Source organism: Anopheles marshallii, chromosome 3 (assembly GCF_943734725.1).
Source record: "Anopheles marshallii chromosome 3, idAnoMarsDA_429_01, whole genome shotgun sequence".
NCBI classification, from domain to species: Eukaryota; Metazoa; Arthropoda; class Insecta; order Diptera; family Culicidae; genus Anopheles; species Anopheles marshallii.
Window position 1 is genome coordinate 33130438 of NC_071327.1, and position 25984 is coordinate 33156421.

Sequence of the window (25984 nt, forward strand, 5' to 3'; positions counted from 1 at the left end):
AGCACGACGTTCTCAATATATGATGGTATGAGATTCGCAAATGATCAACAAACGATTGGAAAGCATTTTCTATATTTGATATTTTGTTTTGTTTTTTGAAGCTGTTTGTTTGTTTCGAAAGCATTTTGTGTGTGTGTGTTTTTAATTGGACAAGACACGGTAGGGAAGGATAAAGAAAATTGTCAAGTAAGGCTGTGAGTAAAGTTAAGTTTCTTTCGTCCGGAAGACCTTCCCCACTACTTCCTGTTTGATCACTGTAAATCTGTAGAGGTTTTTTGAGAACTTATGCCCATACAAACCAGTACTTGCATCTTTGTATCATTGCTTTACTTCATACGCACTGTAAGTTTCCGTGGGGTAGCTCCAAATCCCACTCACTAACACAACCCCAGCCTAACTCTCGCTAATGGATGTCAATGTTAAAAAAGAAAAAAACATGCGATAACAATTCCCACTACAGGAAATGAAATGTAAGGTTAACACATAGTCTGCTTCAGCGCGTGATGCATAAACACATTTATCTCGTGCCAGAAAGTAGGACGAGAATAGGAGAGCAAAACATTAATTGATAAAACTTAGTAATCGAGTAGGGTGGTGCAGATAGTAAAACGATACTAAAGCACTGTTTACCAGTGTGCCAGCGTGAGCCTGATATCAAATTATATTTACCATCATAGTGAAGGATAGTAAAACTATTAACTGATCAAGCTGGAGCCTATTGTTATCATAAGCTAGGGTGAAAAAGAAACAAAAAATCACACATATATAAAAAAGCGTTACTTATAACAATATACAACTGAAGCACAACCATAGCTAGAAAAAAGCGAAAGAGTTCTACAGAGGAAACAACAGAAATATAATCGTGTATTGATGCTCATCCAGAAATTATACAACTATTGTTGAATAATTTAAGCACCCTTATTCGATAACGAATCGATTAAGCTAACGATTAAAAAGTCCCTTTTTCCCAATATTTCCAAAGCATAGTAAACTCCCAACGAACTGAGACCCCACGCTCTCCTAAAGTAATTTCGATAATTGATTACGAACCCGAGCAGAGCTGATGGAGAACTGATCTAGTTAGGTGAGCGGTGATTGATAGCATTAATATACCGGCCCGCCGAAGGAACAGTTCCTGCGGTAAAATGTCCAACAATCAAGTGAGAATATTCTGTAATGAGCGCGAACGCATTTTGCACGATCGATTTGATGTGTTGCTTCTTTCCCTTACCTTAAACGATGATAAGTTTTGCTGGTGAAAGAATCTCAATCCCATCTGCCCACTGAAGTCCCCGTTCCCTATTATTGTATTATTAACTGGTAAGTGTTGTAGTCGTGCAAGGTGGTAGGAGACGGTGTTATCAATTATGAGCTGCGTGGCCAAATAAGGACACTGGTCCCTTTTACGATCGATAATTGTTTTTCGTTCGATATCGGTGAAATAAAGTTTAGAATTTGTACTAAATAATGAATAATGAATGATTGGTGCACTGTTTCATTGCTGGATTTCCGAGAGATATATCACACCTTTAACCTATGTAATGTTAATGTTAAACCATACTCATTTTAAAATCCACTCATAGTTCACCCAAGGTAAACGTTTCTTACTGTGGCCGTGGAACATGCTGCTTATAATGATGCAAATGTTTGGTGTACTTACGGATGCATCGAGGTCACATCAAACGTGATATCGAGTGTTATGAACTAAGACCTGTTGAACTGCCTCTAGGTCACTGCCACGTCACGTTGCTTCCGCTTCTCTATCGACTTTAGTGCAGTATGCGTGTGCCTCGTCATCGGTCACATCAAACCGTGATGACCGTTCATTATGCGAGCTACATCAGCGCGGTCAACACGTCAACCGTCGGGATGAATGATGGAGTCGAAAAATAAATATTTAATTCTGCATGAGTGTGCGTGTGTGTGTGTGTGTGTGTGTGTGTGGATGTGTGCGGGCAAAGATAATGTATTTGGTGTGCAAGTGCAAACGAACCACGTGTTTGCATAATCGAAAGTAGCACTGTGCCACCACGTGATTTCGACCGGAAGATAATGGCAATAATGTGATGCGGTTCCATTAGCCATCCTTGAGGGTCGGTTATGTGTTTAAATGGTTTTGTTAATTCTTTAGTGCAAGTTTGAGGGGAATCTTTTAATCCTGTAGCATACATGCCCACAAAACTTCCATGCACGGTGAGGAAACGTGAAAAACAACTTAGGCTGGCGAGTTTATTATGTTTGTGGAGTATATACGTCAATGAAATGTTATGCTTTGCTATCGAATGACTCAACTCGAAACCGGTAAGATAGTAAGCAATTAAATAGGTGCTTCATACATTAAATTACATCGGACTAAGTCAAAGCGACCGATGGTGTATTGGTAACAGTATCGGTCTTCACACGACAGGAGAGGGCCAAAATCCCATCCGGACCAATGCCCCGTAGCAAGGACTAACTATCCGGCTACGTGGTAAAATTTAGTCTAGCAAGCCAGAAATACTCACATATTCCTCTGAGACATAGACTTTGTCCGAAACTGACGAAAACCTCTTTGCGGCGTTCGAAAGGCAGATGCTCAGAAGGGTTTTTGACTCCGTATGCGTGGAAGGACAATGGACGAGCCGGTACAATGACGAGCATTATGAGCTGTCCGGCTAACTTACTGTCGCACAGCGCTAGGTGGGCTGGCCCACGTCATGAGAATGAAACCGGACGACCCAGCCCGTAAGGTCTTTTTAGGTCGTCCACATGGACAGAGGAGGCATGGTAGGCCCAAATTGATATGAGGTAATGGCGTTGATGTGTCCGCCAGAAAGGACGGGATAATGGTTTGGAAGTCGAAGGCACTCGGCCGTGAGCGGTGTAGAGGGGAGGTGAACGGTGGGCTGGCCCACGTCATGAGAACGACATCGAACGACCCAGCCCGTAAAGTCTCTTTACGTCGTCCACATGAACAGAGGAGGTGTGGTAGGTCCAAATTGAGATGGAGTGATGGAGTTAATGCGTCCGCCAGAAAGGCCGGGATAATGGTTTGGAAGTCGAAGGCACTCGACCGTGAACGGTTAAGAGGACTCCTGCAGCAGGCCAAGACCGCGCAACGGATGTGGCGCTGGATAAGTAAGTAAGCTAATCAGAAATGGCAGGTTGGTACGCCAAGAAAAGAGAGAGAGGCTGAGTCAAAGTCGCATTCGAGACCGGTATTGCTCAGAAGGTTTTTCGGCCAAGTATTTCTCGAAGAACAATTTCGATGTTGCAACACAATGCTGAGTGCTGTAAGTTGTATGCGTGATAGACCCGTAGAATTAATTAGATATGGATTGATCATGTCGTTAGGATGATACCCGAAGCTGTCCAGAGAACACGTTATAAATATTAAAGTATACGAAGCCGTTTCCATCGAACATCTAGTTACAGCCGTTAGACTATTGCGAATTGGTCACGTTATGGTAATGACACCAGACTACCTAATCAATTTCCTTTGGTGAATAATAAAGTAAAGATAATAAAGTGAATCTTTTTGCTGTAGCACATATAACTCGCGTAATATATTGCCTATATTTAAATCTGAGTGAGAAATAATTCTGGAGACATTATTCTGGAGGCTCGCCCTGTTTTTTTTTTATCAAAAAATACTTATTTTATGAACATAATTTAGTCCACATCAAGCTAAGCCTGAATGGACGGTGGATAATGCGCAGAATTCTTACGATAGTAACGCTTCGATTTAGATATCATTACGACGCCATTATGGGGTTTTACGTATCGTACATAAAATATATCAAAGCGCTACGAGAACATTGGACGATTACGTCTTACGGCGTAAAAGGGAGGTCTCGTACATATATCGTTGAAACGCGAATCGAACGATCGTGAACAATATCACGTAAGCCCATAGCAATCCCTCTACACCAATTTTCCCCCGACCGCTACCTTTGGTAGGCTTCGAATACCTCGGAAAGCTCGTTGAAAATATGGCATGGAAAACTTTTCGTATTACGCATTACTTCTGTTTTTTCCCGTTGAGTTGGCGCGTGGTAAGCGTGTGTGTGTCCTGTGTTTTGTTTTGGCAAATGTGTAGCATTTGCTGTGTAGCTGAGAAGAACATGAAACGGAATCATGTGTTTTCATTGCTGATCCAAGAAGCAAGCTTCGCAAGTGTTCGCACAGAAAAACACAACTCGCAACTCAAGGCAGGAAGTACGTTTCATAACGTACCATCAACTGGGGCAGAGTCACCAAAGGGAGAAAGTTCCATGTTTTGCCAACCGAAAAACTTTATCCTTGCCCCGGAAGCCACTGCTGTTTTGCGGTGTGTTATTTGGTCTCCATAATCGTCTACAAGTCCTGCGGAAAGTTTGACCAAGGATGCTGGAAGTAGTCAGACAGTTAGGTAAAGCGATTGTTTACGGGTGCATTTTGGCCTTTTTTTATTGTTTTGTGCACCATTACCACATACGTTTTGTTATGTGCGTGAAGCTTCGTTGAAGAGTTTCCCCAACTTCATCCCGCTTTGTTGCGTATTTAGTGGATAGGACAAAAACGTAAACCTTCCAGTCTGCACTATCCAAAAACGAAAAAGAACGCTCAGGATAGGAATGTACATTCTACAGGCAGTTTGGTGGGAATGGTGCATGGGATTGGAAGTTCTTCGACCGCAGCAAAACATGAAACATCCATTACGCGCACACGTTGCACGCAAAACGGCGTAAAAATGCGCACTAACTCGCTGGGTTCATTACGCGGCCACCGACCGCCAGCAGTGCAGTGATGGGTTATCAGTGAACGAGAATGGGCTTTCGGGGAACTGCTGTGAAAATTGCTTTCCAGCATGATGCTGTACAGCCCACGTGATACGCCGGTGGTAACTTGGCCAGATCCGGCGGGCCCATGAACACGTGGCCTCGAGCATTTGCTTGACTGCGTGTAAGGCAATGACCCGAGGATGTAGTACACACATGAATTTATTTTTGTTTTATTTTTTAAAAGCCGAGACTCTGATTCCCAATAGGATCGGCAGGTTTTTGAGAGAGATGTACATACGCAGTAAAAGGATGTTTGATCTGCGCTTCCACACGTGTTCGTATCTAACTGGATTTGTTGCTAGCATTTACGTAGCGTACTTTCCATAAATTTGACTCCTCTAATAGGTCATCACATGCACACTTGTGATATTTTTATCCTCTGGTTAATCTACCACGTGTAGGGGATGTTTTCATTTCCCGTGGTTTTGGGAACATTTTTTCCCCCTTTTCCCTGTTTTGGATATTTTGCTTTACACAGAAGCTACTGACAAGCTTTGTGGAAGCTGATTTGCTTCAATTCAATCCACTTACTGCCGTTGCATTAATGGGTAATCGTGTTGCAGCTATGCTAGAGTAGAACTGCCGTAATCGGGCGGATCTGTTAGGTCTTTAAACTCTCCTATAAACCTTTTCATGAGTTAGGAACATAGTATTTCGTCAATTTAAATTTATGTCCCTTGAAAAGTGTCTCGGTAATTACTTCATGAGGTATTTCTTAAATATCATCTTAACGTTATGTCGTACTCGAAACAGAAATGTTTTTTTTCGTGATTAGACGATCAGCTCGTGTATGTTTCTTTAAATGCCATACAGCTCTGGAAATATCCAGGAAACATCCAATTGGCTTTCGGATATGTTACGTAAACTGCACGCAATCCATACTATCTCATTCTGATATTCCCACCGGTACCGTCACCGGTACACAGGTTCTACATCCCGCAAGTTCTAGCAGAGAAACCTCGCAATCGAAAAGGTCAATATCGACAGACTATTTCCCATCCAAACCTCCCCGTCGCCATCCAATTAGGTTTGGCCATTTTGTACGGTAATGCACGCACACACGTCATCACAGTTACCGAATTGTGCAATCGTAATCGAGTTTGCAGTTGTCGTCTCGAAACATAATACGCAGACAATAGGTTGCAGTTGAAACTTAAACTTAAGTTTACTTTATTGAACTTATTTAACCTTGCGGAACGGTAAATGCACAACGGCAAAACAGGGAGGGATGAGATTCGTGACGGCTAGCAAACTGCTTCAATCAATCAAAGCGTCCGAACGCGTTTAAAAATTATTAATCACATTTGGTCTATATAGTCTTTCGAGTCGAGGATTAAAGTCTTCTTGGTGAGTATCATCCATCGGTATAGGGTTGAACATGGTTGAGCTACGGGATATGATCTATGGCACCACAGGTCTCCTCCATCGATAACACCGTTCATCTTTGGTTTGTGTTTAGTTAGACAGATCCGCCAGCAACACCTGCACAATGTTATCGATAACATTCACATCGGCCAGTATACTCATATGGTCGGCTCCGGGGAACTCTTTGGAAACGATCGGTTGCTTCTGTTGCTTTGTCCACTGCTGGCAAGCTTCGAGCGAACGGGCATTTACCGTACCGTCACCCTTGCCCATCTTCAACACAGGAGTACCACTAAGATCGTACGATTTTTGATAATCCAAACTGTGGTGAAAGAAGAAAGCGTTTTAAAGAATATCACTAGTCATTATATAAGCATTAAAATAAACATCATCACTTACGATTCGACCGTGTTAATGTTGCTTCCATACAGACAATGTAACTCGACCCCCGGTGCAGTAAAGTTAAGTGCGTACGGAAGTGCATCTTTGCGCATTTCCCAACCGTTCGGGAAGTCCAGATCGTCGAAAAACTCGTCCATCTGACTCATCGTGTAGGTGCGTGATTGGGTACGTGCGAGCACCTCGTTCGGTTTCCAGAACAATGGTGACGGTAGCAGCCATGCCAGCGAAGGGTTAGTGATCTGTTCGGCACGCATCACCTTGCCGCTCAGTGCGAACGCACCCAGATCGTCTCCGATCGCGTACACTTTGAGGGCTTTGACACTGCCCGCCCAGGCCCCGGCTAGCGAGATGACGCGCTTGATGTGTTTCGCTTTCCAATCGGCCGTTTGCTGTTGCAGGAAGTGTAACGTCATCGGAGCGCCCATGCTGTGCACAATGAACGTAACCGGTGTATCATGGTTCAGCGTATACGTCTGCTCGACCAAGAACTTTAGCGCGAGAAAATACTCCTTATGCTCAGCTGTATTTGGGGTAAAAACAATGCAATACAAAAAATTAAGGGCACGAATACAAAAGGAATGATTATTTAAGTTGTCCACTTACTTGGTCCCTTCCGGAAATCATACGGAGCGCCAATGATTGATTTGTCCCGTACGTAACCGTTTGCGACGAGCGCATTGGCAATGTTGACAAAGTACGCACCGACCGACGCGTGTGACGGATCGATCCATTCGACCGTTTCCGATTGGCCGAAGCCCGGTACGCGCGTTACAACGCCGGGAGCGTTACGCGAGGTGCGCGTTACATTATCATACTCCAACCGGATGTTATCGATCCAACAGTCGATCACGAGTGGCAGCAACAGCTCTTTGTTAAGCCAAATGTTGAAGAAGGTGGTGGTGTGCTTCTGGCAGAGAATCGACACCTTGCTGGGTTTATCGATCATTGCATCCATCTGACTTCCACCATCGCCTGGTACTGAAATATGAACGCGGAAAATATATTAAATGATTAAGAAGATGATGGATTATGATAGTAGCAAGTTTCTCAATGAGCATTTTATTGCAAAGTGTTGATGAAGGCTATCGTGCCTTGTTTACAGTTGGTTAGCAGGGTGTCCCAGGGTGGCACGACCATCATACGATCATTTACGCAAAGTTCACTCGCTGACCGTTGTCATGAGTTTATTGATAAGCGACCTTCCCGTACAATCACATACCGTTACCTCTTGCTTTTTACGTTTTACACAAAGAATGGCTGTGTAGTGTGCTGCGAAGAAAAGAACACAGCATACTTACCAAAAATAACAGGCGATAGTTGACGATCAGACTCGAGCAGATGCGCATACTTTCGGAAAATATGCTTCAATGAACCCAAATGGGTGCCACCATGATTGAAGAACACTCCAGCGGATAGGGAGCAACACCCGAACAGCACAACGCCAAATAGCAGCAGCAAGCGTGTATGCATCTTACTGCAAGTGCTAACAAAGCCTCGGAACGAACTTCAAACACCTAAAAATGGATGAATACTATCAGAGTGTGGACACTTTCACTAATTTAATATTTTGGTACTGATTCCGCGATCGATTTGCGTTACGAGGGAAAGTAATACGTAGAGGCAACCAAAAACCAATCGATAAGTTTCGAATGTTCACCAGCATAGGCGGATTTGCTTCACCTTTCGCGACTGCTATGTGCGCCAGTAAAAAAAATAAAATGCTTAACGCGCAAAAACCCCTACGAAATCGGCTTCAATGCACGCGATACGGCTTTTTTTCTGTCTGTTTGTCCTGATTTGTGCTTGCTCGGGCGAATTCTCGAATGTGACTGGCCAGAGGCAGAAAAGGAAGCATCGTCGATGGCGATAACAAACGGCCGATTGGCCCTCAAGGGAAGCCGCCACGGGACGCGTGATTTGATAACAACAGCGAAATTGGTTACACCTTGTCCTTCACACCAAGCTTCTGCAGCGACCATCACTCCAATAATTTGTTTTGTTTTGTTTGGTTGCGTCTCACTTTGTCGCGGATTAATGAGAGGATTAGAGGAAAGAAAACTGTTGACAAAGAACTGGAAATAACATTACCAACAGCGATTATAATCCTTTTCCTCACATTACCTTCCTTTGCAGCAGTGTGTTGCGGTCGTTGTTGTTAGATGCGTATTATTTGCGTGCGGCAATTTAAAGCAAACGCAACGCTATGGGAGAGAAGGGAAGAGAATAAACAATTCCGCTGTAACAAAACTAATGCGTCAAATACAGCGGCACCCAGGTCAAACTCACCGAAATCATTTGCGATGTTTTCTGCGATGGAAAATTACGGGTGCGTTCGATGGAATGTGCTGTGAAGCAACCAATATAAATTAAACAATCATTATTTTACGCTTATTAAATGTTTACAGATGTATAAAGCACATAAATTGCGGAAATAATAAAAAAATCGAAATGCTGGTATGACCACAGCCTGAGTTTGTATGACAGCTGTTATTTGACGTTTGACGTTACGCACTGCATTCTTGCCTGTGATTTCTTTAGGCGGCAAACGTAAACAAATTTCCCTGCCCGGTAAAGGTGCTTGCGGATGGTTAATTTCCTGTTTTCGGTAAAAAAAAATTGTGTTACAAATAAAGGATTATTACATCGTTATTAAGTAAAAGAAGATAGGAAACTATATTGGGATTATTGTGCAGTGGAAATCCGAATTTGTACCTGCGAACCTTCCGGAACAAAACATCGCTATGGATGATCAAGTTTGTCCCCGTTGCAAAACGACCAAATATCGGAATCCATCGCTAAAACTGATGGTGAACGTGTGTGGCCATACGTTGTGCGAAAGCTGCGTAGAGTTACTGTTCCTCAAAGGGTCCGGTTCCTGTCCGGAGTGTAATGTGGCGCTGCGAAGAAGCAACTTTCGCGTGCAGCTGTTCGAGGATTCCAACGTCGATAAGGAGGTACAGATCCGCAAGCGCATTCTGAAGGATTTCAACAAAAAGGAAGATGATTTTGCATCGCTGGACGAGTACAACGATTATCTGGAAACGATTGAAGAGCTCGTGTTTAACCTCTGCAACAACATCGACATCATTAACACGAACAAACGGATTGAACAGTACAAGCGGGACAACCGGGACGTTATTATGAAGAACAAGAGCAAACTAAGCAAGGACGAGCTGGAGCTGGAACAGATTGTCGAGTATGAGAAGGAACAGTTTGAACAGCGCCGCAAGGAGTTGGCCATGATTGAGGCGGAAAATAGGAAACAGAAGACGAAAAATAAGGAAGAACTGATCGATTCGCTAATGGCAAGCTATGAGGATGCGAATGCGATTGTTGATAAGTTTACACAGAAAGCCGAACAGTCGCAGATGCAGTTGCCGAAACCGGTCGCTCCACCACCGGTAGCAAAGCAAACACACTTCTCGTCGGGCATTGCGACCGGATTCCAGGGTCAGCATGGATTCCTGGCCGTTCCAAAGCTAGAGGAGGGCCCCTTGTTTACGTATGAATCTCAAGGTTTCGAAACGGATGGTCCGGCACCACCTTCGATGGAGGAAGTGATTGATAGCGGCTATATTTCTCATATACGGTATGTAATCTTTGGATTGTAACAAAAGACATGCAAGTGCAATGATTTAATGTGCTTTGTTCAATTTTCAGACCTGAAAATTTGGCCGAAAAAGCGGGTGGTTTCCAAACAAATATTTCTTGTTTACGGGCTATTCAAGAAGCATTGGCAGGATTGTACCATGGATAGAAGTAGATGTTAAAGAATAAATTTGCCTTACTTGAATTCGTGAGATTCACTTTCATTAAAAAAGAGCTTTGGCCAGAATTCGAAACAATGTCAAAATTTTATCAAACTGTTGATCCTTCGCTATAAATTGTCAACCACCTGTTAAATCTAGATTTGCACCAACACCGATGTACCGGGCCCCGATGAACTGTTGTGAACTCTGCTCTTTATTGCTAATAAACAGTAGCAGGTGTTGTACCCGGTGTCCATGGCAACGAGTTATTGTGTGGTACTAACGTAACTATCGACAAAAAAGTCGTTAGTTTCCTCAAAAACAGAAGGCACGAGGAAGTCGATATAGGTGGTAGTGAGCAAAGCGTTGAAAAACGATGTTTAGAAACCGCATTTCAGTCGTTCGGAAAGCAAAAGCTGCCTCAAAATCTAGCACAATACAATCATCTCTGGGGTCAATCGATGAGGCAGCTGACAAAGGAGATGGGCCGAGCAGTTCGCATCTGGGATGTGTTTCACTACAAAGTGGTGTAAGTCGTGCAAGTGAAACGCCATCGGTTGGAAACGAATCGGGAGCTATGGAATACGCAAAGCCCGATGAAGGCATCTGCTTAGACGAAAATGCATTTTTTATGGATGATAGTGGCGAAATCAGGGAGAATGAATTACTCCTGGCGGAAGATGACGACAACGATGTTACGAAGGATCTTGACTTTAGCCGAACATCACCCGCATTATTTTCGCTGACCTCCCCCAAAAGAGCAAGAATGACGTTGGAGATTCAACAATCGGTTGAACGAAATGGACCCACGATGAATCTGGTGACCCCTGAAAGTAATTATACATTACGGGTCACTCCTTCAAGTTCCAGTTTCGTGAAACCTTCTGTACCGGAAACATCGCCATCCGCGTTCCGATGCATTGTGAATGAAACACCACAACAGCCAGAACAACATCGAAGCACAGCGTGGAGCATCCGTTCGTCGAGTCAGTCCAAGCAGTCTGGGGTTCTGAAGCGCCAAACGATTACCGGTGCTATTGACGATCTGAACGAGATGACGGAAGAGTTGATCGATTTTATCAGGAACTTTGAAGAAAAGTACCCCACCGCAATCAATGGAACGAGTTCCTCGTAACAGCCTGATGTGGTAAGAATTATTCCATTGAATATAGTTCCTTCTTTTAGCAGACGTTCTCATCCAATTATTGTTTCTTTTTAGGGTTGAATAGTTTGGCCGACTGATAAGAAAGATACACTTTTTAGTTTCGGATCACTGTTTCGAAATAAACTACACCGGTAGTTGAAGAGATGTACACATATAGTTTCTATTTTTGTTGTCATTCATAATTTGTTATCTCTTTTAGGGGATGCGTCTGCTGTGCCCACGTTGTACGCATGAATCACGCAACAATCGGTAAGAGGAATTTTTGTTAAGGGAATAGCTTTGTGTTTAAAAAGTAGGAGACAAATTTTGGTAGGCTGATCTTAGCGAAAGGAACTCCAGTGACTTGTACAATGTGTTTCAAATATCTCTTTGAAAGACAGAAAACGGACAGAGTAGTGACTCGTGCGTAGAACGTCGGTGCAAGGTTTGCACGGTAAGTATAACGTTTGCCATTCCTCTAGCAAAGGTTTCTCGATCGAAGCGCTGTCTGTGATTCGTAGGGAATCTTTTGTCTGATGTGTCCTATCTTAGATATTAAATTGATATGTATTCTGCGTGCGGTTTTTTGTTTTTGGGATTTTACTTCTATTCATTAGTTTCATGTCACACTTGTTAGCCTTGCAGAAAGCCAGTTTTTTGGAATAGAATTGAAATATTTGTTTCCTTCTTCGGTTCGTTCGTTCTTCCTTTTGCTCTGCATGTAGATGTATTTGATATGTATATTGCGTAGGGCGATCATTAATTTTGCTGCTAGTCCTAGCAACAGCAGCATGTGTCGTGTAGTGTGTAGTGTATGGTGAGTAGTGTATATTAGCATGCATTCTACATGCTCTTGATATGTCGTTTGATTTTAACCACAATTGTCTCTCAATCCGAAGGGCTCACTCATGATTATAGATTTAGGGATAATTTTCTTTTCGTAGTGTGTCGTGCTGCAGGATCACTCAGTTTTGAACTCCGGTCGCGCTAAGCGCCTCCTTCGCTGGTCGGGTCCATTTGGCGATCTTTTTATTTTGGATTTGTCTTTATTTTTTGTTGGGTGGGGCGCTAGTAGGTTTGAAAGTATCGAGATGGGAAATCGATGCCGTTCGACCGAATGGAGATCGCGTTGCGTGAGTGCAACGAACGCGCTCAGCAAGGGAGGCCCCAGGATGCGATCGGAATCGGAACTGAGTAATAACATCTGATCCGTCGCCGAACGCACACAGGAGCTGTTCTAGCATCCACTTTAATGGACCGCTTCGTTTCTTGGGGGTCGCGACCGAATGCGCCGGCATATGGGGTCATACGCGTGTCGATCGTTTTTGAATGGAAATATTTGTTATCATGTACGCGAGTTAAAATCATTGTCTAAAGACATACCACCTTCGAGCGTTATCGAATTACGGCATAAAACAGCCGGCCTGGAAACGAAGCCATCCTTAAAGGTTTCTAGGGCCCCAGGTGGCGTTAACGGTGGTCTATCAACATTTGCCTTTTTTGAGAAGGTACAACAAGAACAACCATCACCAATGTTCACCTTCGCACCGGTTAAAGGTGGTGTGCACGATGGGAAATGTCTCATAAGAATTCTCTCTTTGTGTTTCCGATCCCCCCTGGTTCAACTATACTTTGGAACGATTCTTGTGTTACACATATGTTGAACAGCTTGTGCGGGTTTCGTCTAAGTATAGTAGAGTATCGTATTTAACCATAACTTCTTCGAACGCTTAATCATTTTCACTCACTTCACGTTGAACGTTGAACGCCAATTTTGTGTTTGTTTTGTTTTAAAACCACTTAACAACTCATCGTGGGAAAACATTTTACATTAAGTCATGTATGTGTAGAAGATTAAAAGTTCAAAATGCCTCAGCCAGTATGAATATATTTGTAAAGGTGTTGTTCTTTTTTTTGGTTAAACAGTTTTGTTTTGTTTTCTTGGGTTTTTCTTCGCTGTTCGTGGTATTTTCTGGGTGTTATTAATTAATTGTGTTTCGATAACTTACAGTACCAGTAGGATGTTCCTTACCCATGCTTTGCACCCCCTTAACACTAGTTGTGGATTGTTTGCAAACTGTTGGATTTGACTGGTCTTATTAATCCTCTTTGCCGCACGGTTCTAACCATTTGCAGCATTATGTATAGATGTGTGTTTTGCTGTGTCTCTGTATATATATAATATAATATATTTATATTTCATGTATAACGATATGTATTCATTGCATAAGAACCGATTATATCAGCAAGGGGTATTTTATTGTATTGTTTTCAATCAATGTAATGTGTCGGTAGTAAATTGTAAATGCAGTGGTAATGGACGAAAACAGTTAAGCAAGCTTCCGGGCAATTGCTCTCACCTTTTTTTTATCTTCGCACTTCTATCTGCTATCATACAAGCCAAAACTGGAATTACCAGGACGAATGATAAACGACACCAGGCGTTCAAATACATGCATGTTGCATAACGTTTAGCGGTATATCGAGAAGAGAAGAAGATTAATGTTACGCGAAATGGTAATATAATGCTTGTTTTTCTTTTGTTACTCATTGATTTGTGTTTGTTCATACTTGTGGACTGTACACTTGGCGTCAATCACAGTGTGGAACGTCTAGAAGATGATAAAATATGAACAATCTTGTACACTTGATATCCGTCTTAGTACCTCAAATAATAAGAGCTCTTAAACATTGTTGCCTGCAATATAACCGTAAGCGGTGTGCACTTTATCATTGAAGAACATGGAATTTTTATCGGAATTCGATAAGCAAACAATTGATAATTGGGTTTGGGCAAGCAAATGAAACGAAATGTGGAAATTCCTCTCTTTAACAATATTTCTCTTTCGGTCTGCTTAAAAGTATATATTTGATATGTATTCGTTCCGATAGTTTTTCCTTTGAATGCACTAACTGGTTTGCTGGATATGCTTTGTTTTACGTCTGTTTTTTTTCGTTCAGTATTTTAGCCGTTTGTTATACACTCTGTACTTCTGATATATGCTTCTTTTTTAATAACACAATTTCCATTTGATTGATTTGCTGAACTATTATTACCATCTGCGGAATTGTTTTGATTGCCATTTACTGATCGCTTTTGGCCGGTAGCTACGTTTCTGTGAGGGCAAATGAGTTTTTTTTTAATACAAGGACTTAATAAGTATGTTTTTTACACGCTTCCAGCGTATGTCGGGTGCGAAAGGGTTTGCCAGGAATGAGAATCATAATCAATTGCTGTTTCCGTAGATGCCATGTACGCCGCACGCACAAGTACTTCGGTTGTCTCTCTATCGGAATGATCCGGTGTGATCGTTGTTGGGGGTTTCGTGCATGTTTAGTGCTTATTGTAAATGATGCGCTTTTCACCTGCAGTATGCTCAATCTGGTGTTTCACCTGTTGGTGTAGCAGAAGAAAATGAAGGGTTTTAGCTGTATGCTGATTGATCGTGAAGAGCGTGATGCGGGATCATCCATTTATTACGAAACGTTATTGGATAACTTTCGACCCACTCCCTATGCTACTTCAACAAATTTGAATGCTGGAACCATTCGTCTACTGGGCAGGCTTCAACTCAAAATAGATTTCACGGGGTTTGCATTTTTTAAATAATCATCTATCAACTTCTTCGCGTAACGATGATGTCACTTTGTCCTTGAACTTTTTGATTAATTTTTTTTTTAATGTTCTTAATCCCTCCTACCGCATGTGTAAAAAATCATCACGTTTAAAGTAAAATGCTCCTCTCTCGTGTTTCGTAATAAACGGATGACGCCTGACACCCTATATTGCTTCTAATGATCGATTTGTGATTAAGATGATATATTAAACCACTTTGTTGAGTAATGTCACCGATAACGAGCGGATTTTACCTGATCAGCAGCAACCGTTCCAACGCAGAGGAGAGGATCTTTGAAGTACGAGCATACCTACAGGAAAAAGAGAAAAAATCATCCATGAAATGGGCTTAAGCAAAAGGGATCGTCAATTCACATTCAGGTACGGCATTCATCAGACAGGAGATGAAGCTGTGATAAAGGTTAATTGAAGCGTTTGCTTCGTTAAGGAAACCATTTCCTGTCGGAACGAGGAAAGAAAAACTATTGTTATGATTCGCCTTACCTTACGAGGCACTTGCCGATGTCTTCTCTGCACCTGACAGCACAATCCTCTGCGAGTGGTAGCAGGTATGAATGGAAATAGATAGGAGGAAAATAAAAACATTTCACATTATCACTTTGGACCGCAGCGTAGCTGTTCGTTGAGGCTTCCATCATTCTAGTGGGATAACCACTCCTACGATTTTATTGACGAGTAATAATCCATTGATTCATCTCAGATGGATTTATAGGAACAGTAGGAGAGATATACTTTGGATACTTTTCCGATTTTTATTGAGTTAAAGATTACAACACTTACCGTGTAATATCACAGTCACTGGAAGTGATGCAATCTTCGCCGTACTGCTTTGCCACGATGGTTGGCGGTCGGCAGACGCTCGCTCCGCTCAACGCGGAGATGTCACAGACCAGCCCAGACTCGCAGTCAGAATCGTGCCGACACAGCTCGCCGTACTTTCGACCGTATAGTGGCATGCACGTGCCCCTTACTGAAATAGGTGAATCTTGTTGGTGGTAAAGATCGATCAAGCAAAGAAGAGACGGAGGAGAGATTTTGTTTGATTCAGCGTAAAACTCTGCTAATGGACGTACATACGACCAACGGTTCACAGAACACCAATACCGAATGCGGAACAAATGGCACACATACATAGAGAGTTGAAGCAAAGAAATTGCAAACAAATAAGAAGCGCGGTAAGGAGGAAAACAACATTATATTGTAATTATCTCATATTTGTTACAAAACAAATATCAGATACCTTTGCAAGGGAAGTTAATGACAATTAAGGGTTTATGAGGACCTGTCGTTAGACTTTTATTGGTTTGATGGCACGCAGAAGAGAGAAGATCTTGAGCGATAAATCCGAACGTTGCTGTCGTGAGAGATACTTGCCACGCGTTGCATTTTAAATTTGTTGCCCAGGCGATAAGAACATTCATAATTCAGCTCGGGTGATTAAACTAAGCTCAGGGTCCTGGCTTATTATAAGCTTTTGGAAAATGTTGTAACGACCTTTCTTCTGATTAGCTTATTAAGAATGCATGAGCCAAACTGTTCGATTTATCGCCTGAAATTCATTTCATTCAGCATTATGTGGTATATTTATATTTATGTGGCTATTTTAAATATATGGACGGCTTGCATAGAATTCAACTAAGCTATTGAAGAAAAATTTGTAAAATTTTGAATTTTTTTAATACAATTGTTTGTCTGATGAATTTTGAACTGTGAATTGTATTCGCAATATTAGATTCCAGCAGGCGCCAGTAAGCAAACATTTCAGGATAAAAAAAAACATCACACCTATTTTTGAAGTTTGGCCTGAATTTCGGCCATGCCACGTTACGTAACGCAAAAAAAAAAATTAATTCGATTCCGGCGAGATGAAATTGTATTACGTGGGCGCTTTTTATAGAATGACAGTTTTCGGCAATAATGACAATGCAATCGATCTTCGATGGAGGCGCCCGGTTGGTGAAAGTGTTATTTTTAGAATGTCCTCCGCACATTGTCCCTCAGAAAAGGTGTGCCAACGCACTGTCACGGCTGTGGAATGATCGGTTTTTGATGTTTGATTTTTCATGGTCAATGTGAAGCGTTAGTGTAAAAAAAGCCCACAGTATCTTCTTTAGGCGCAGGTCGGAGAAGGCGTTGGAAAATAATGTGAGCGGCATCGTCTGGTAGATAAAAATTTCTTGGATATCTAGTACATGAGCATCAGATAACGATAGGTATAAAAGGTATAAAAATTGTATGATTGCATGCACTCAAATAAAAAAAAAAAGTACAACAATGAAATTGTTTTTAAAGCAACGTTGCAAACATATTCTGCTGTAAACGAAATAAAATCAACCACCGCGTGGATGTTTACAGATAGCTGGCAGTAGACACAGTTGACACTCACATACACGCTCATACGTGTAGGCATTGGAGGACTTGCGGTGCGTTGGTGCAATCTTTGACTTATTACTTTTACCGACCGATCATACTAAACCAGCATTGTACAGCGAGACTAGGGAGCAAAAGTGAAGTGTATCCATACTCCATGTGAAGGACATGGAGCACAAACAAAAAATTAAAAGCCCCCCGGGGCCTTGTAGTGACGAACGTTGGAACTGAGGGTTTGTCCTACGCCGGAGGTCTATAAAACATTCAATGGATGCCTCGTTGGTTCGCAGAAGAAAAAAAAACGAAAACCATGGTAATATCAGTCGTTCATACGAAAGATGTACCGCAACGTCACTGCTTGTACGGTGAATGGGGTACTTCCATCGGCTGCGGTTTTGTGTACGATCGTCCGGGTGGTGAAGACATTTTTTCGGTATTCTGGCACAGTTCTGTTGTTGATTGGCCCGCAGCAAAAGGGTGAGCGAACGGGCAAACGACAAGCTTGTTTTGGTAGCGTTTCGGGCTGTTTTGTTTTTGTTGTAGTTTTTCTGGAGGGTGTTTTTAGCACACAAAACAAGGATAAAAATCAACCTCGCATGGGGATGGCAATGTTTTGCCGCATAATATTTATCGTGCCCAGCGCACACATGGTCCGTCGGTTTGTTTGCCTTTCGGCGCTGTTATGCATATGTAAGCAAATTAAATGTGAAAATTTAGGTACAAACAACTTGCATTTTGTTACTTAAATAATGCTATATAAAAAAGAAAATATTCCCTAAAATTCCTCATGAAACTCTCTTGAGGTTGTAAAGTTGAAGAATTTTCAGTTAACTAATGAATTGGTTCCCATTGTATCCAATTCAGAACACCATTTATCGCTATAATCTGTTACTTATTCCGATTTGCTACCATGTTGAGCCCTTCCTTGCTAATAGCATTAGCGGGTTAACACCTTACAGAGCAAGAAGGTTACGATCCCTTCTATTCCGTTTATAAATATATTATTATCCTTCCTATTTTAGCGAGAACGAGCTCAACATCGTAATATCATTATCCGCGTGGTCGTACATCGTATCGCATTGCCCCGTCAGCGATAAGCGCTATCGATCCTTATACCCTGCAGCCGCTGGACAGGCTGTGGAAGGCTTTCGTGTGTCTGCCCTGCCAGCACTTTATCCTTCTGTTGCCTTTCTCTTTGAGCTTTCTGTGCCAAAGGCTAAATCAAAGTAAGCCAGTGAAATGATGCTTAAAAGATGAAGGTTTAATATAGAGTGACGTGCTACAGACGATGACTTGCCGGGAGACTGTTGTTGTAGCAACCGGCCTGGTGTATTGTCTTTTCGATGGTTTGGAAAACAAGCTGAAGGTTTTGGAAGGGACAAAAAAAAATAATACAATGGAACGTTAAACGCCACGGCGGTAGAACGACAGCGAAGGGAAAATCAAAATGACAGAGGATTAGGGTCAAGAATAGAGGGTTGGACAGAGATTTGTGTACCTTGTTACGTGGGATCCAGGACGCCAGGATCTACCCCGAAGAAAAGGGCTCGCAAAAAAAAAACAGCAACAACGAAATACACTCTTCCTAACCTTATTTATAGCGCGAATAAAAGAAGTTCAGGGATTGTAATAAAGGGCACCACAGCAAATTGATCCAATAATCCAATCGCTGATGAAACCGGATTACCTTCACTCGTGCTCGATGTTTGTGATGCGCCTCGAGAACATGTTGATCCCCAAGACTCATAAAAAATATCGTTTCTCGCGCTAACACAAATCAAAATTAATATTATAACGTTCGCACCATGTTGGTGCATTGAGTCTGGCGGTTTCTGATAAGGAAATGTAATCCTTGATTACAGGTGCCATTGAAGTTCGTGTTGTTGTACCAAAAGCAAGCGACAGAATGTAATTAGACTGAAATTCGGCTTCCTTTCCACTCCTTGCGTGCACGTGAAGTTGCTGCATATTTGGTTTGGGACCTGATTCGGGGTAAGGGATTTTAATCAACTCTCGTGCACCACAGACCGTGCGAATGACATCATGGAACATCTTTGGTTTTGAAGTTATACTTTTCAGCGAGCTTGAGATTGCTTTCGGTTGTCTTGGTGCAATGTAACTCTGTTTCTGCGTAAGTAGTAAAAGGAAAAGTCACCGAGGCCAGAAAGGCTGGAAGCAAAATTATGTTACGAGCTGTATGAAGCTAGCTTTAGATGTAGCTTCATTGAGTGAAACAAGACACTAGAGCGTCATGCTTTTAGTTTGGTGGATTTCCAATGCAAAAGGAAGGAGTTCCATCGAATTTCATCCATCATCCAATTTCTGACGTTTTTGGTTGTACATCATTGGATTGTTTTCCCAATTTGCTTCTTAGAAACGGTGAAAAAATGCTGAGAAGCATCCTGCTCCAACATTTAACTCTGGAAGCTAAAGGCCATTAGGAAAATCATTACCTTCTCGCGGACAAAGAAGCGCTTTCCATATGCTTGATGTAACCAAAAAAGCAACGATACTAACGAACAAAATAACAACATCCAGATAGTTTACGAAAGAGTAAACAAAATGCATTCAAAAAGTGTGGACAAGACACAAACGGTTTACAGACAAAAAAAAAACAGAGATGTAACCACAGACCACGAAATGCCGGTCGGTTGATGTTTCTTACCATTGTCCATGATTATACAAATATACCCTGGACAGCAGTATTCGTTAGCGGAGCACACTCGGGGATAGCAGGGGTCCGGCTCGTATCGGGGGCTTTGCTGTTCCTCGTCAAGAATTTCATTCTGTAAGCAGATAAAGGACGGTTGAAGAATGCATTAGACAGGCAAAGATGGATGGAAGTGATGAAATCTTTTCAAATTATTTATGGTGGAAGAATTGAGAAAAAAAGCCTACATTGCGGAACGAAATTTCACTAACCGTGTAATAAACATTACACGTTTAAACCTTACCCGTTTTCCCTTTTAAAAGGACAACAAGAAAAGCTCATCAGTTGCCGAAGACTTTAAATTAAATTAGTCAACCTTCGTGCGACCCGTCTCGGGGTCCTAACCGTGGTGATCGATATTTGTACTGTAACGCGAGAGTACCTACTAGAACGCACACACAGAGCTAAACGCAAGTGTCTCATTTACATGAAGGCACAGAGGGAGTAGGTGTGGCACATGGACGAGATAATGAAAGCTACTCCAGAACTCGCTTACGAACAACGTTACCACCGAACCACCAGCAACGTTCCAGATATGGTGTGTATGTGTGTGGTGGATCCAAATTTGGAATCGCCCAAAAACATGAAATGTTGAGCTCTTGTAATGGAAGCGTTTCGTTTTGGAGAAGGGAGGGAGGAACTTTCCATTTCCATAGGAGTAGACACCCAGAATCCTCGCTTCAATCAACAAAACTCTCATTCGGTTTCTTCCAACAAATACGGGACTCGGAAAATATGGCGGAACAGTGGGTGGTGTGCGATGTGCGTTGGTGGTTGATTAAATTACCATGTAAATGTTATTACCCTTCACGTGTGTCGTTCGTTGGTGCCCTCGCCCTCAAACCCACCGCTGGTTGGAATATTCTTTGACATAGTTTCCCGGCGCGTTTGTTGCGACACAGCGACGAGAACGATTCGCTTGCGATTTGATAAAAAATTTAAGAAAAAAAACATCGGTTTCGGTGATTACGCCTTGGCAGCAAAAAAACGGAAGGGCTGTTAGAGAGCTACACACAGCCGTTGCATAAAGTAATTGGTCGGAAAATTCTGGCGTCGCGAAAAAGGAGTATTGATTTAGGTTTTTAATCAACACTTTAATGGAGTTCACCGGCACAGTTAGTGGCAAGAACAATCTAACTTTCACGGTAATTTTGATTTGTTTTGCAGACTGCATTAACGTCACGCTTCTGAAAATTATAGACCAAAAAGACTTGACTGTCAAACAGCAGATCGATCAATTCGGAACTTGTAGGCCTTATTAAATATTTTCGTAAACAGAAATATAACTAGATATGAAATTTCCTTGTTTAAGCTGCCTGCAACGAATCAAGAGCCTCAACCTTTTGCACAAATATTAGGTAAATTCTTCAGTTTCTGTTACAAAAAAGGACTACATTTCGCAGTAAGCAAGTAAATAAAAATGGAAAAAGTAAGACGAACAGATACTGTCGCCTACCTAAACTCAAACAGCACCAAGCAAAACACCACCACTTGCTGTCCATTTTATTGAGCCAATTACGTGGGATCGCATTGAATGCGAATATTATCTTGCGGTTTTATCACCTTATTTCGTAGAAAATAGAAGTCCGCACGAAAGGACTTCGAGGGACAAAGGAAAATATCAAACTAGAATTGAAGGGACTTAAAAAAAGAAAGAGAGAGAAAGAGAGAGAAAAAATACACGAGAAAGTAACCAAAAAAGCACAGCATACGGTAATAACATTTTATTGAATCTACGGTCAATGTGTACTGTGCATAAACATTCCAGGATCGAATGGCTGTCCTGTTGTACGGTCGGTTTGTTAGCACGGGGCTTGTGTAAATATTTATTCGCTGCCCGATCTGGCATCGATCCAAGGGAATAGTGCTGGATGGATGTGGATAGCAATAGATGTAGCATGATAAAGTATCGGTACAAAAGCGACACACTTGAATAAACACTGGATGGGACTGTTTTGTTAATTTTTGCATATATCTGCTGTATGGGAGATAACGTTACGTGTTGAATATTTAACAGCCTTCGCTTGAATATTGTATGTAGCGTGATACGAACATTTCAAATTGTTTTACCTTCTATATGGTAAGCAACAACACGGCTATGACACAACTATTTTAGAGGTATCAATCATTTATGGAAGTGTTTTAGTTTTTTTATTTATGAATTCTTTTATTCATTCAGTTTTTTTAATTATTCGTTTTTTCATTTAGTGATGTTTGCAAACTGCACTTCGTTCTTAAAACTAGTAGTATTGGTACCGAAAGCTTGATTTCATGACATACCTGCAGAAACGTTTGTGGGCGATAGGATCCTCCGTGACTGCCATAGCCCATGTTTGCTAGCATTTCCGGCGAGAACCTATTGAACAGGCCACCCCATGCGTTCACACTTCCGCCTAGGAGTAGAATCGCACCGATGGCCATCCACAGGGCAGGAGATTTCATGTTGAAAATGAGGCTGTTTGTAGACAGGAAACCGATATAAAAAAATGAATTTAAATTTATTTTGGTTAAAATTTAATTTAATTTAATTTAATATAAACCAAATTTAATATAATGGTGTCTCTAGAATCTCTTTCAAAAAATAATTGCTATAAAATACAAAGTACATTCGTAACTTTGCAAATATTGTTATGGTGTTATTGTTTTGTCCTAAGTATGTTTCTTAACTTGTCAGAAACATCTGCAGCTTGCAACAGTTTTTAACAGCAATCAATCACTATAATTCAGCTGGGACACTTTTTCATAGCCTCAAGCAAATCGTGATTTTTCCTGACCGCTTTCTTTTTGGTGTGTGTGTGTATCTGCATGCATATCTTCATCAACACGAAGCTTTCACTGCAAGAAATGCAGATTTATGTGTCCAGCGTGTAGCTATCGTTTCAAACTGTGCTACGGTAGTCAGGGCGCACAATGTCAACCGTTAGGCAGGGTATTTATGCGGAATATATGCAAATGACTTTGCCCGTTCAAGTGCACACAGTGCCAACCCATAAACTCAGTGAACTTGAATTCGTGTTGTTTTTTTTTTGTTCTCTGTTATTCCTTCACTTCCATTCGTATCGTGCTGCAAATGCAGGTGAAAAAGCCTAGTAAATGCCTAGGAAAATGGAAAAAGTCCCCGTACCAACTAGGCAAAAAGGCTGCTCGGTCAACAGCTACTATCGCTGAAATGGTACGAAGGACGAAAAACATTTCTTGCAGGATTTAGAATGACATTCACACGAACGCGCACCATACATACAAACACATACTACCATGCTGCAGGAAAAGGATCCTAGAAGTCGTTACGGTGTCTCGCTCAGCTATTACGATGCAATGGGGCCGTGTGGCAGGAAAAGTGTTGATGCCATAACGAAGCTAAAGTTCGAAAGGAATTTATGATTTACGGTTGTGACAGGAACTTGGGAGCGGTTTGGATGTAACTTTCTGTTACTGCAGACTGTCTTGTTTTTTATGCTTTAACTGTTTGCGTTAATGATTGTCACGTGGAAAGTTGGAAATTAAGAAAAGAGTTTTATAGGTTATTCTCGCTATGGTATTATGTTTATGCGAGAAACTATCGTTTTATGGGAGATGTGGATATTCGGTGGAAGCAATTTTCCTTAGATATCTTGATTTACTTAACGCAATAAAAGGAGAGAATGAATAACTACATAACGATACTGAAACCCAGTCAATTTTCTCTCCACAACTTTTACTGTAAAACTTCTTCAGTATTTTCATTCTGCCCCTTTGGATTGTTGAACCACAATCGAGGGAACTAAAGTAATCTGCACTTCGAAAGTTGTGCAATAATTTATTGCCTTCACCAGCTCTAAAAACGATATCGACCGTGTTTGGTGGTCGTACATTTGCGGAGGTAGGGAGGCAAAAATTGCTTCTGTGTATGCAACTTTTTCCCAATCCCCTTGTGACTCATTCTAAGAAAGTGTATACGATGCACGTGGTAAGATTTTAGTGCACCGGAAGTATCGCAGGAAGCGTTTGGAAAGTTGAACCCATTATGACCTTTGCATCGTCACCCGGGCATAAACACCCCGTGGGGTGTCGTCGTGCAAATGGAAACGTGCTACCTGGAGGGCTCTATGGGTATTTTAATTACAATCGCACCTAATCTAATACACTACCTTCTGAGTGAGAACTTTCTGGCTGTGGCGGTTATTTGTTGACTTCCGCAAAATAATAGCCTGCTAGGGGAAATTCAAATTTAGCACCAACACGTTAAAGCCTTTTCGGAAGCATGTGTGTTTTGCCGTCGGACTATCCATTGGGATGGAAACCATCTTGACAGCTTCTGGACCGTTAAAAAATCAATTTAATTACGTTGTGATAATGGCAAACATGGCAAAGACATTTATAAGCAACATGGAATTAATGATCATTTCTCATTATGTCTTACTAGAACTGCCGGGCGGTCCGAAATGTTACTTTGTTTAAACATCAAACGAAAGCATGAACGCAAATAAACCACCGTTACTGATCGGTATCATGGGAAAGGACTCGCCCCAAAAATAAATGTGTCTGTTCAAAGAGTCCACTCATCAATCACCCGGTTCAAGGAAAAAAAAAGAACTGTGTAATGACAAGGGAGTTTTACGTGCATACATCAGGACACGGATCATCAACAAGTGAAAAGGTGTGTCATGATGAATGATGTGCAGCTTTTTGAAGTATTTGTTTGGATGGTTGTATGGTTCGCTGATCAAAACTGTGCTAAGTATTTGCGCTAGTGGTGTGCGAACCGAATCCGACCGAATGAGCGAGATAAATCTATTGAGTGAATCATTCTGAATCTCTGTGAAGATTATGTGCATTGGCGATATAGCTGAGAGTGAGTTTATATTACTTCTTAGTAATAAAGCTCGCGTGAGAGTTAGATAAAAATGTGTGAGTAAGACTGTAATTTAACTCATCGCAGATACTTGTAACACACTCATATTGATTAAATCATTTGTGACGAAATACTCTTCGGCGACTAACAAGTCACACACATTATATAACTCTTCGAATAGTGAGTGAAACAGTTAATTCCCTGGTGCAACTCACTCACTCTTTTTTATGTACTGTACTGAGCTATTACATCCAGTACTTAATTGGGAAATAATTGAAGTGGTAGGTACAAATCTTCACATGTGCTTGTAAAAATAATAAAATTTTACAAAAAAATACGATGCATTAACCGATAGTATTACAATTTTACATCTCTATTCCATTCTGTGGTATGCAGTATTTGATATAATTTTGCACTCCATTCCTTTTTTTTACCCAATCAACGATAATGGAAACAGGGGTGCATCGATTCTGCCATTAGAACTGTGCATGAATAAATAAGAACAATGCTTTCCGCCGTGGTCAGTTTACTTCGGGATGCAAATAATGGGTATGGGTGAGACGCCGTTAGCGGACGTTGTCACTTTTACAAAACGATTTTGTTGTGTCCCTGCATTACCTTTGCCCTTTCGCGTGAAGGTATTGTAAATGTCAGCGTTAATTATACGTTTTATTTTCGGTCTCGTTTAGAGTTTATGCACGGTGAAGGACTTTTTCTGCGCACGTAAGATAGTTATTAGCGGATAATTCGATGCATTAGCGATGCAATGAGTAGTAGTGAGTAGTCTAATCTACCAACCGAAGTATGGCAGTTATTGCGTTGTTTGGTAGTAGTTCTTTATGTAATTAAAGGACTGTTTTTTTTTCTAGTCGTAATGTACCTTCTATTCCGTGTGAACTATCTGCTTCCAAGTCACGCCAAACGGCTCTGGCTGCCGGAAGTTCCTGACCGTTCGTTGGTGGTGTTGAAGAAAT

General features: G+C 41.6%; 4 protein-coding genes across 4 annotated transcripts; 2 read left to right on the forward strand and 2 right to left on the reverse strand.

The window, feature by feature from the left end:
• Nucleotides 1-6257: 6257 nt before the first annotated feature.
• On the reverse strand, nucleotides 6258-8039 carry LOC128711663 (phospholipase A2 group XV-like). Its single transcript, XM_053806546.1, has 4 exons — nucleotides 7868-8039; nucleotides 7173-7547; nucleotides 6567-7089; nucleotides 6258-6489 (listed from the first exon to the last, which is right to left on the reverse strand). The coding sequence occupies exons 1-4, from the start codon at nucleotides 8037-8039 to the stop codon at nucleotides 6258-6260; spliced, it is 1302 nt and encodes a 433-aa protein (XP_053662521.1).
• Nucleotides 8040-9310: 1271 nt separating this feature from the next.
• LOC128714020 (CDK-activating kinase assembly factor MAT1) lies at nucleotides 9311-10326 on the forward strand. The gene is made up of 2 exons (XM_053808896.1): nucleotides 9311-10158; nucleotides 10230-10326. The coding sequence occupies exons 1-2, from the start codon at nucleotides 9311-9313 to the stop codon at nucleotides 10324-10326; spliced, it is 945 nt and encodes a 314-aa protein (XP_053664871.1).
• Nucleotides 10327-10694: 368 nt separating this feature from the next.
• LOC128712516 (uncharacterized) lies at nucleotides 10695-11453 on the forward strand. The gene has a single exon (XM_053807406.1). The coding sequence runs from the start codon at nucleotides 10695-10697 to the stop codon at nucleotides 11451-11453; it is 759 nt and encodes a 252-aa protein (XP_053663381.1).
• Nucleotides 11454-14796: 3343 nt separating this feature from the next.
• LOC128716159 (ITG-like peptide) lies at nucleotides 14797-22621 on the reverse strand. Its single transcript, XM_053811080.1, has 6 exons — nucleotides 22460-22621; nucleotides 20135-20255; nucleotides 15880-16069; nucleotides 15583-15631; nucleotides 15333-15389; nucleotides 14797-14856 (listed from the first exon to the last, which is right to left on the reverse strand). Exons 1-6 carry the CDS (start codon nucleotides 22619-22621, stop codon nucleotides 14797-14799), a joined length of 639 nt encoding a protein of 212 aa, XP_053667055.1.
• Nucleotides 22622-25984: the final 3363 nt, after the last annotated feature.

What these genes read in the sequence shown, in the direction of transcription:
- LOC128711663 (XM_053806546.1), bottom strand. Translation starts at nt 8,039, where the DNA reads ATGCATACACGCTTGCTGCTGCTATTTGGCGTTGTGCTGTTCGGGTGT. An exon ending in TGATTTCCGGAAGGGACCAA is followed by an intron (nt 7,090 to 7,172) that starts GTAAGTGGACAA and finishes CCCCAAATACAG; the next exon opens with CTGAGCATAAGGAGTATTTT. An exon ending in AACATTAACACGGTCGAATC is followed by an intron (nt 6,490 to 6,566) that starts GTAAGTGATGAT and finishes CTTTCACCACAG; the next exon opens with TTTGGATTATCAAAAATCGT.
- LOC128714020 (XM_053808896.1), top strand. Translation starts at nt 9,311, where the DNA reads ATGGATGATCAAGTTTGTCCCCGTTGCAAAACGACCAAATATCGGAAT. An exon ending in GGCTATATTTCTCATATACG is followed by an intron (nt 10,159 to 10,229) that starts GTATGTAATCTT and finishes TTCAATTTTCAG; the next exon opens with ACCTGAAAATTTGGCCGAAA.
- LOC128712516 (XM_053807406.1), top strand. Translation starts at nt 10,695, where the DNA reads ATGTTTAGAAACCGCATTTCAGTCGTTCGGAAAGCAAAAGCTGCCTCA.
- LOC128716159 (XM_053811080.1), bottom strand. Translation starts at nt 22,621, where the DNA reads ATGAAATCTCCTGCCCTGTGGATGGCCATCGGTGCGATTCTACTCCTA. An exon ending in AGTGACTGTGATATTACACG is followed by an intron (nt 15,632 to 15,879) that starts GTAAGTGTTGTA and finishes TACCACTCGCAG; the next exon opens with AGGATTGTGCTGTCAGGTGC. An exon ending in GAACGGTTGCTGCTGATCAG is followed by an intron (nt 14,857 to 15,332) that starts GTAAAATCCGCT and finishes CTACACCAACAG; the next exon opens with GTGAAACACCAGATTGAGCA.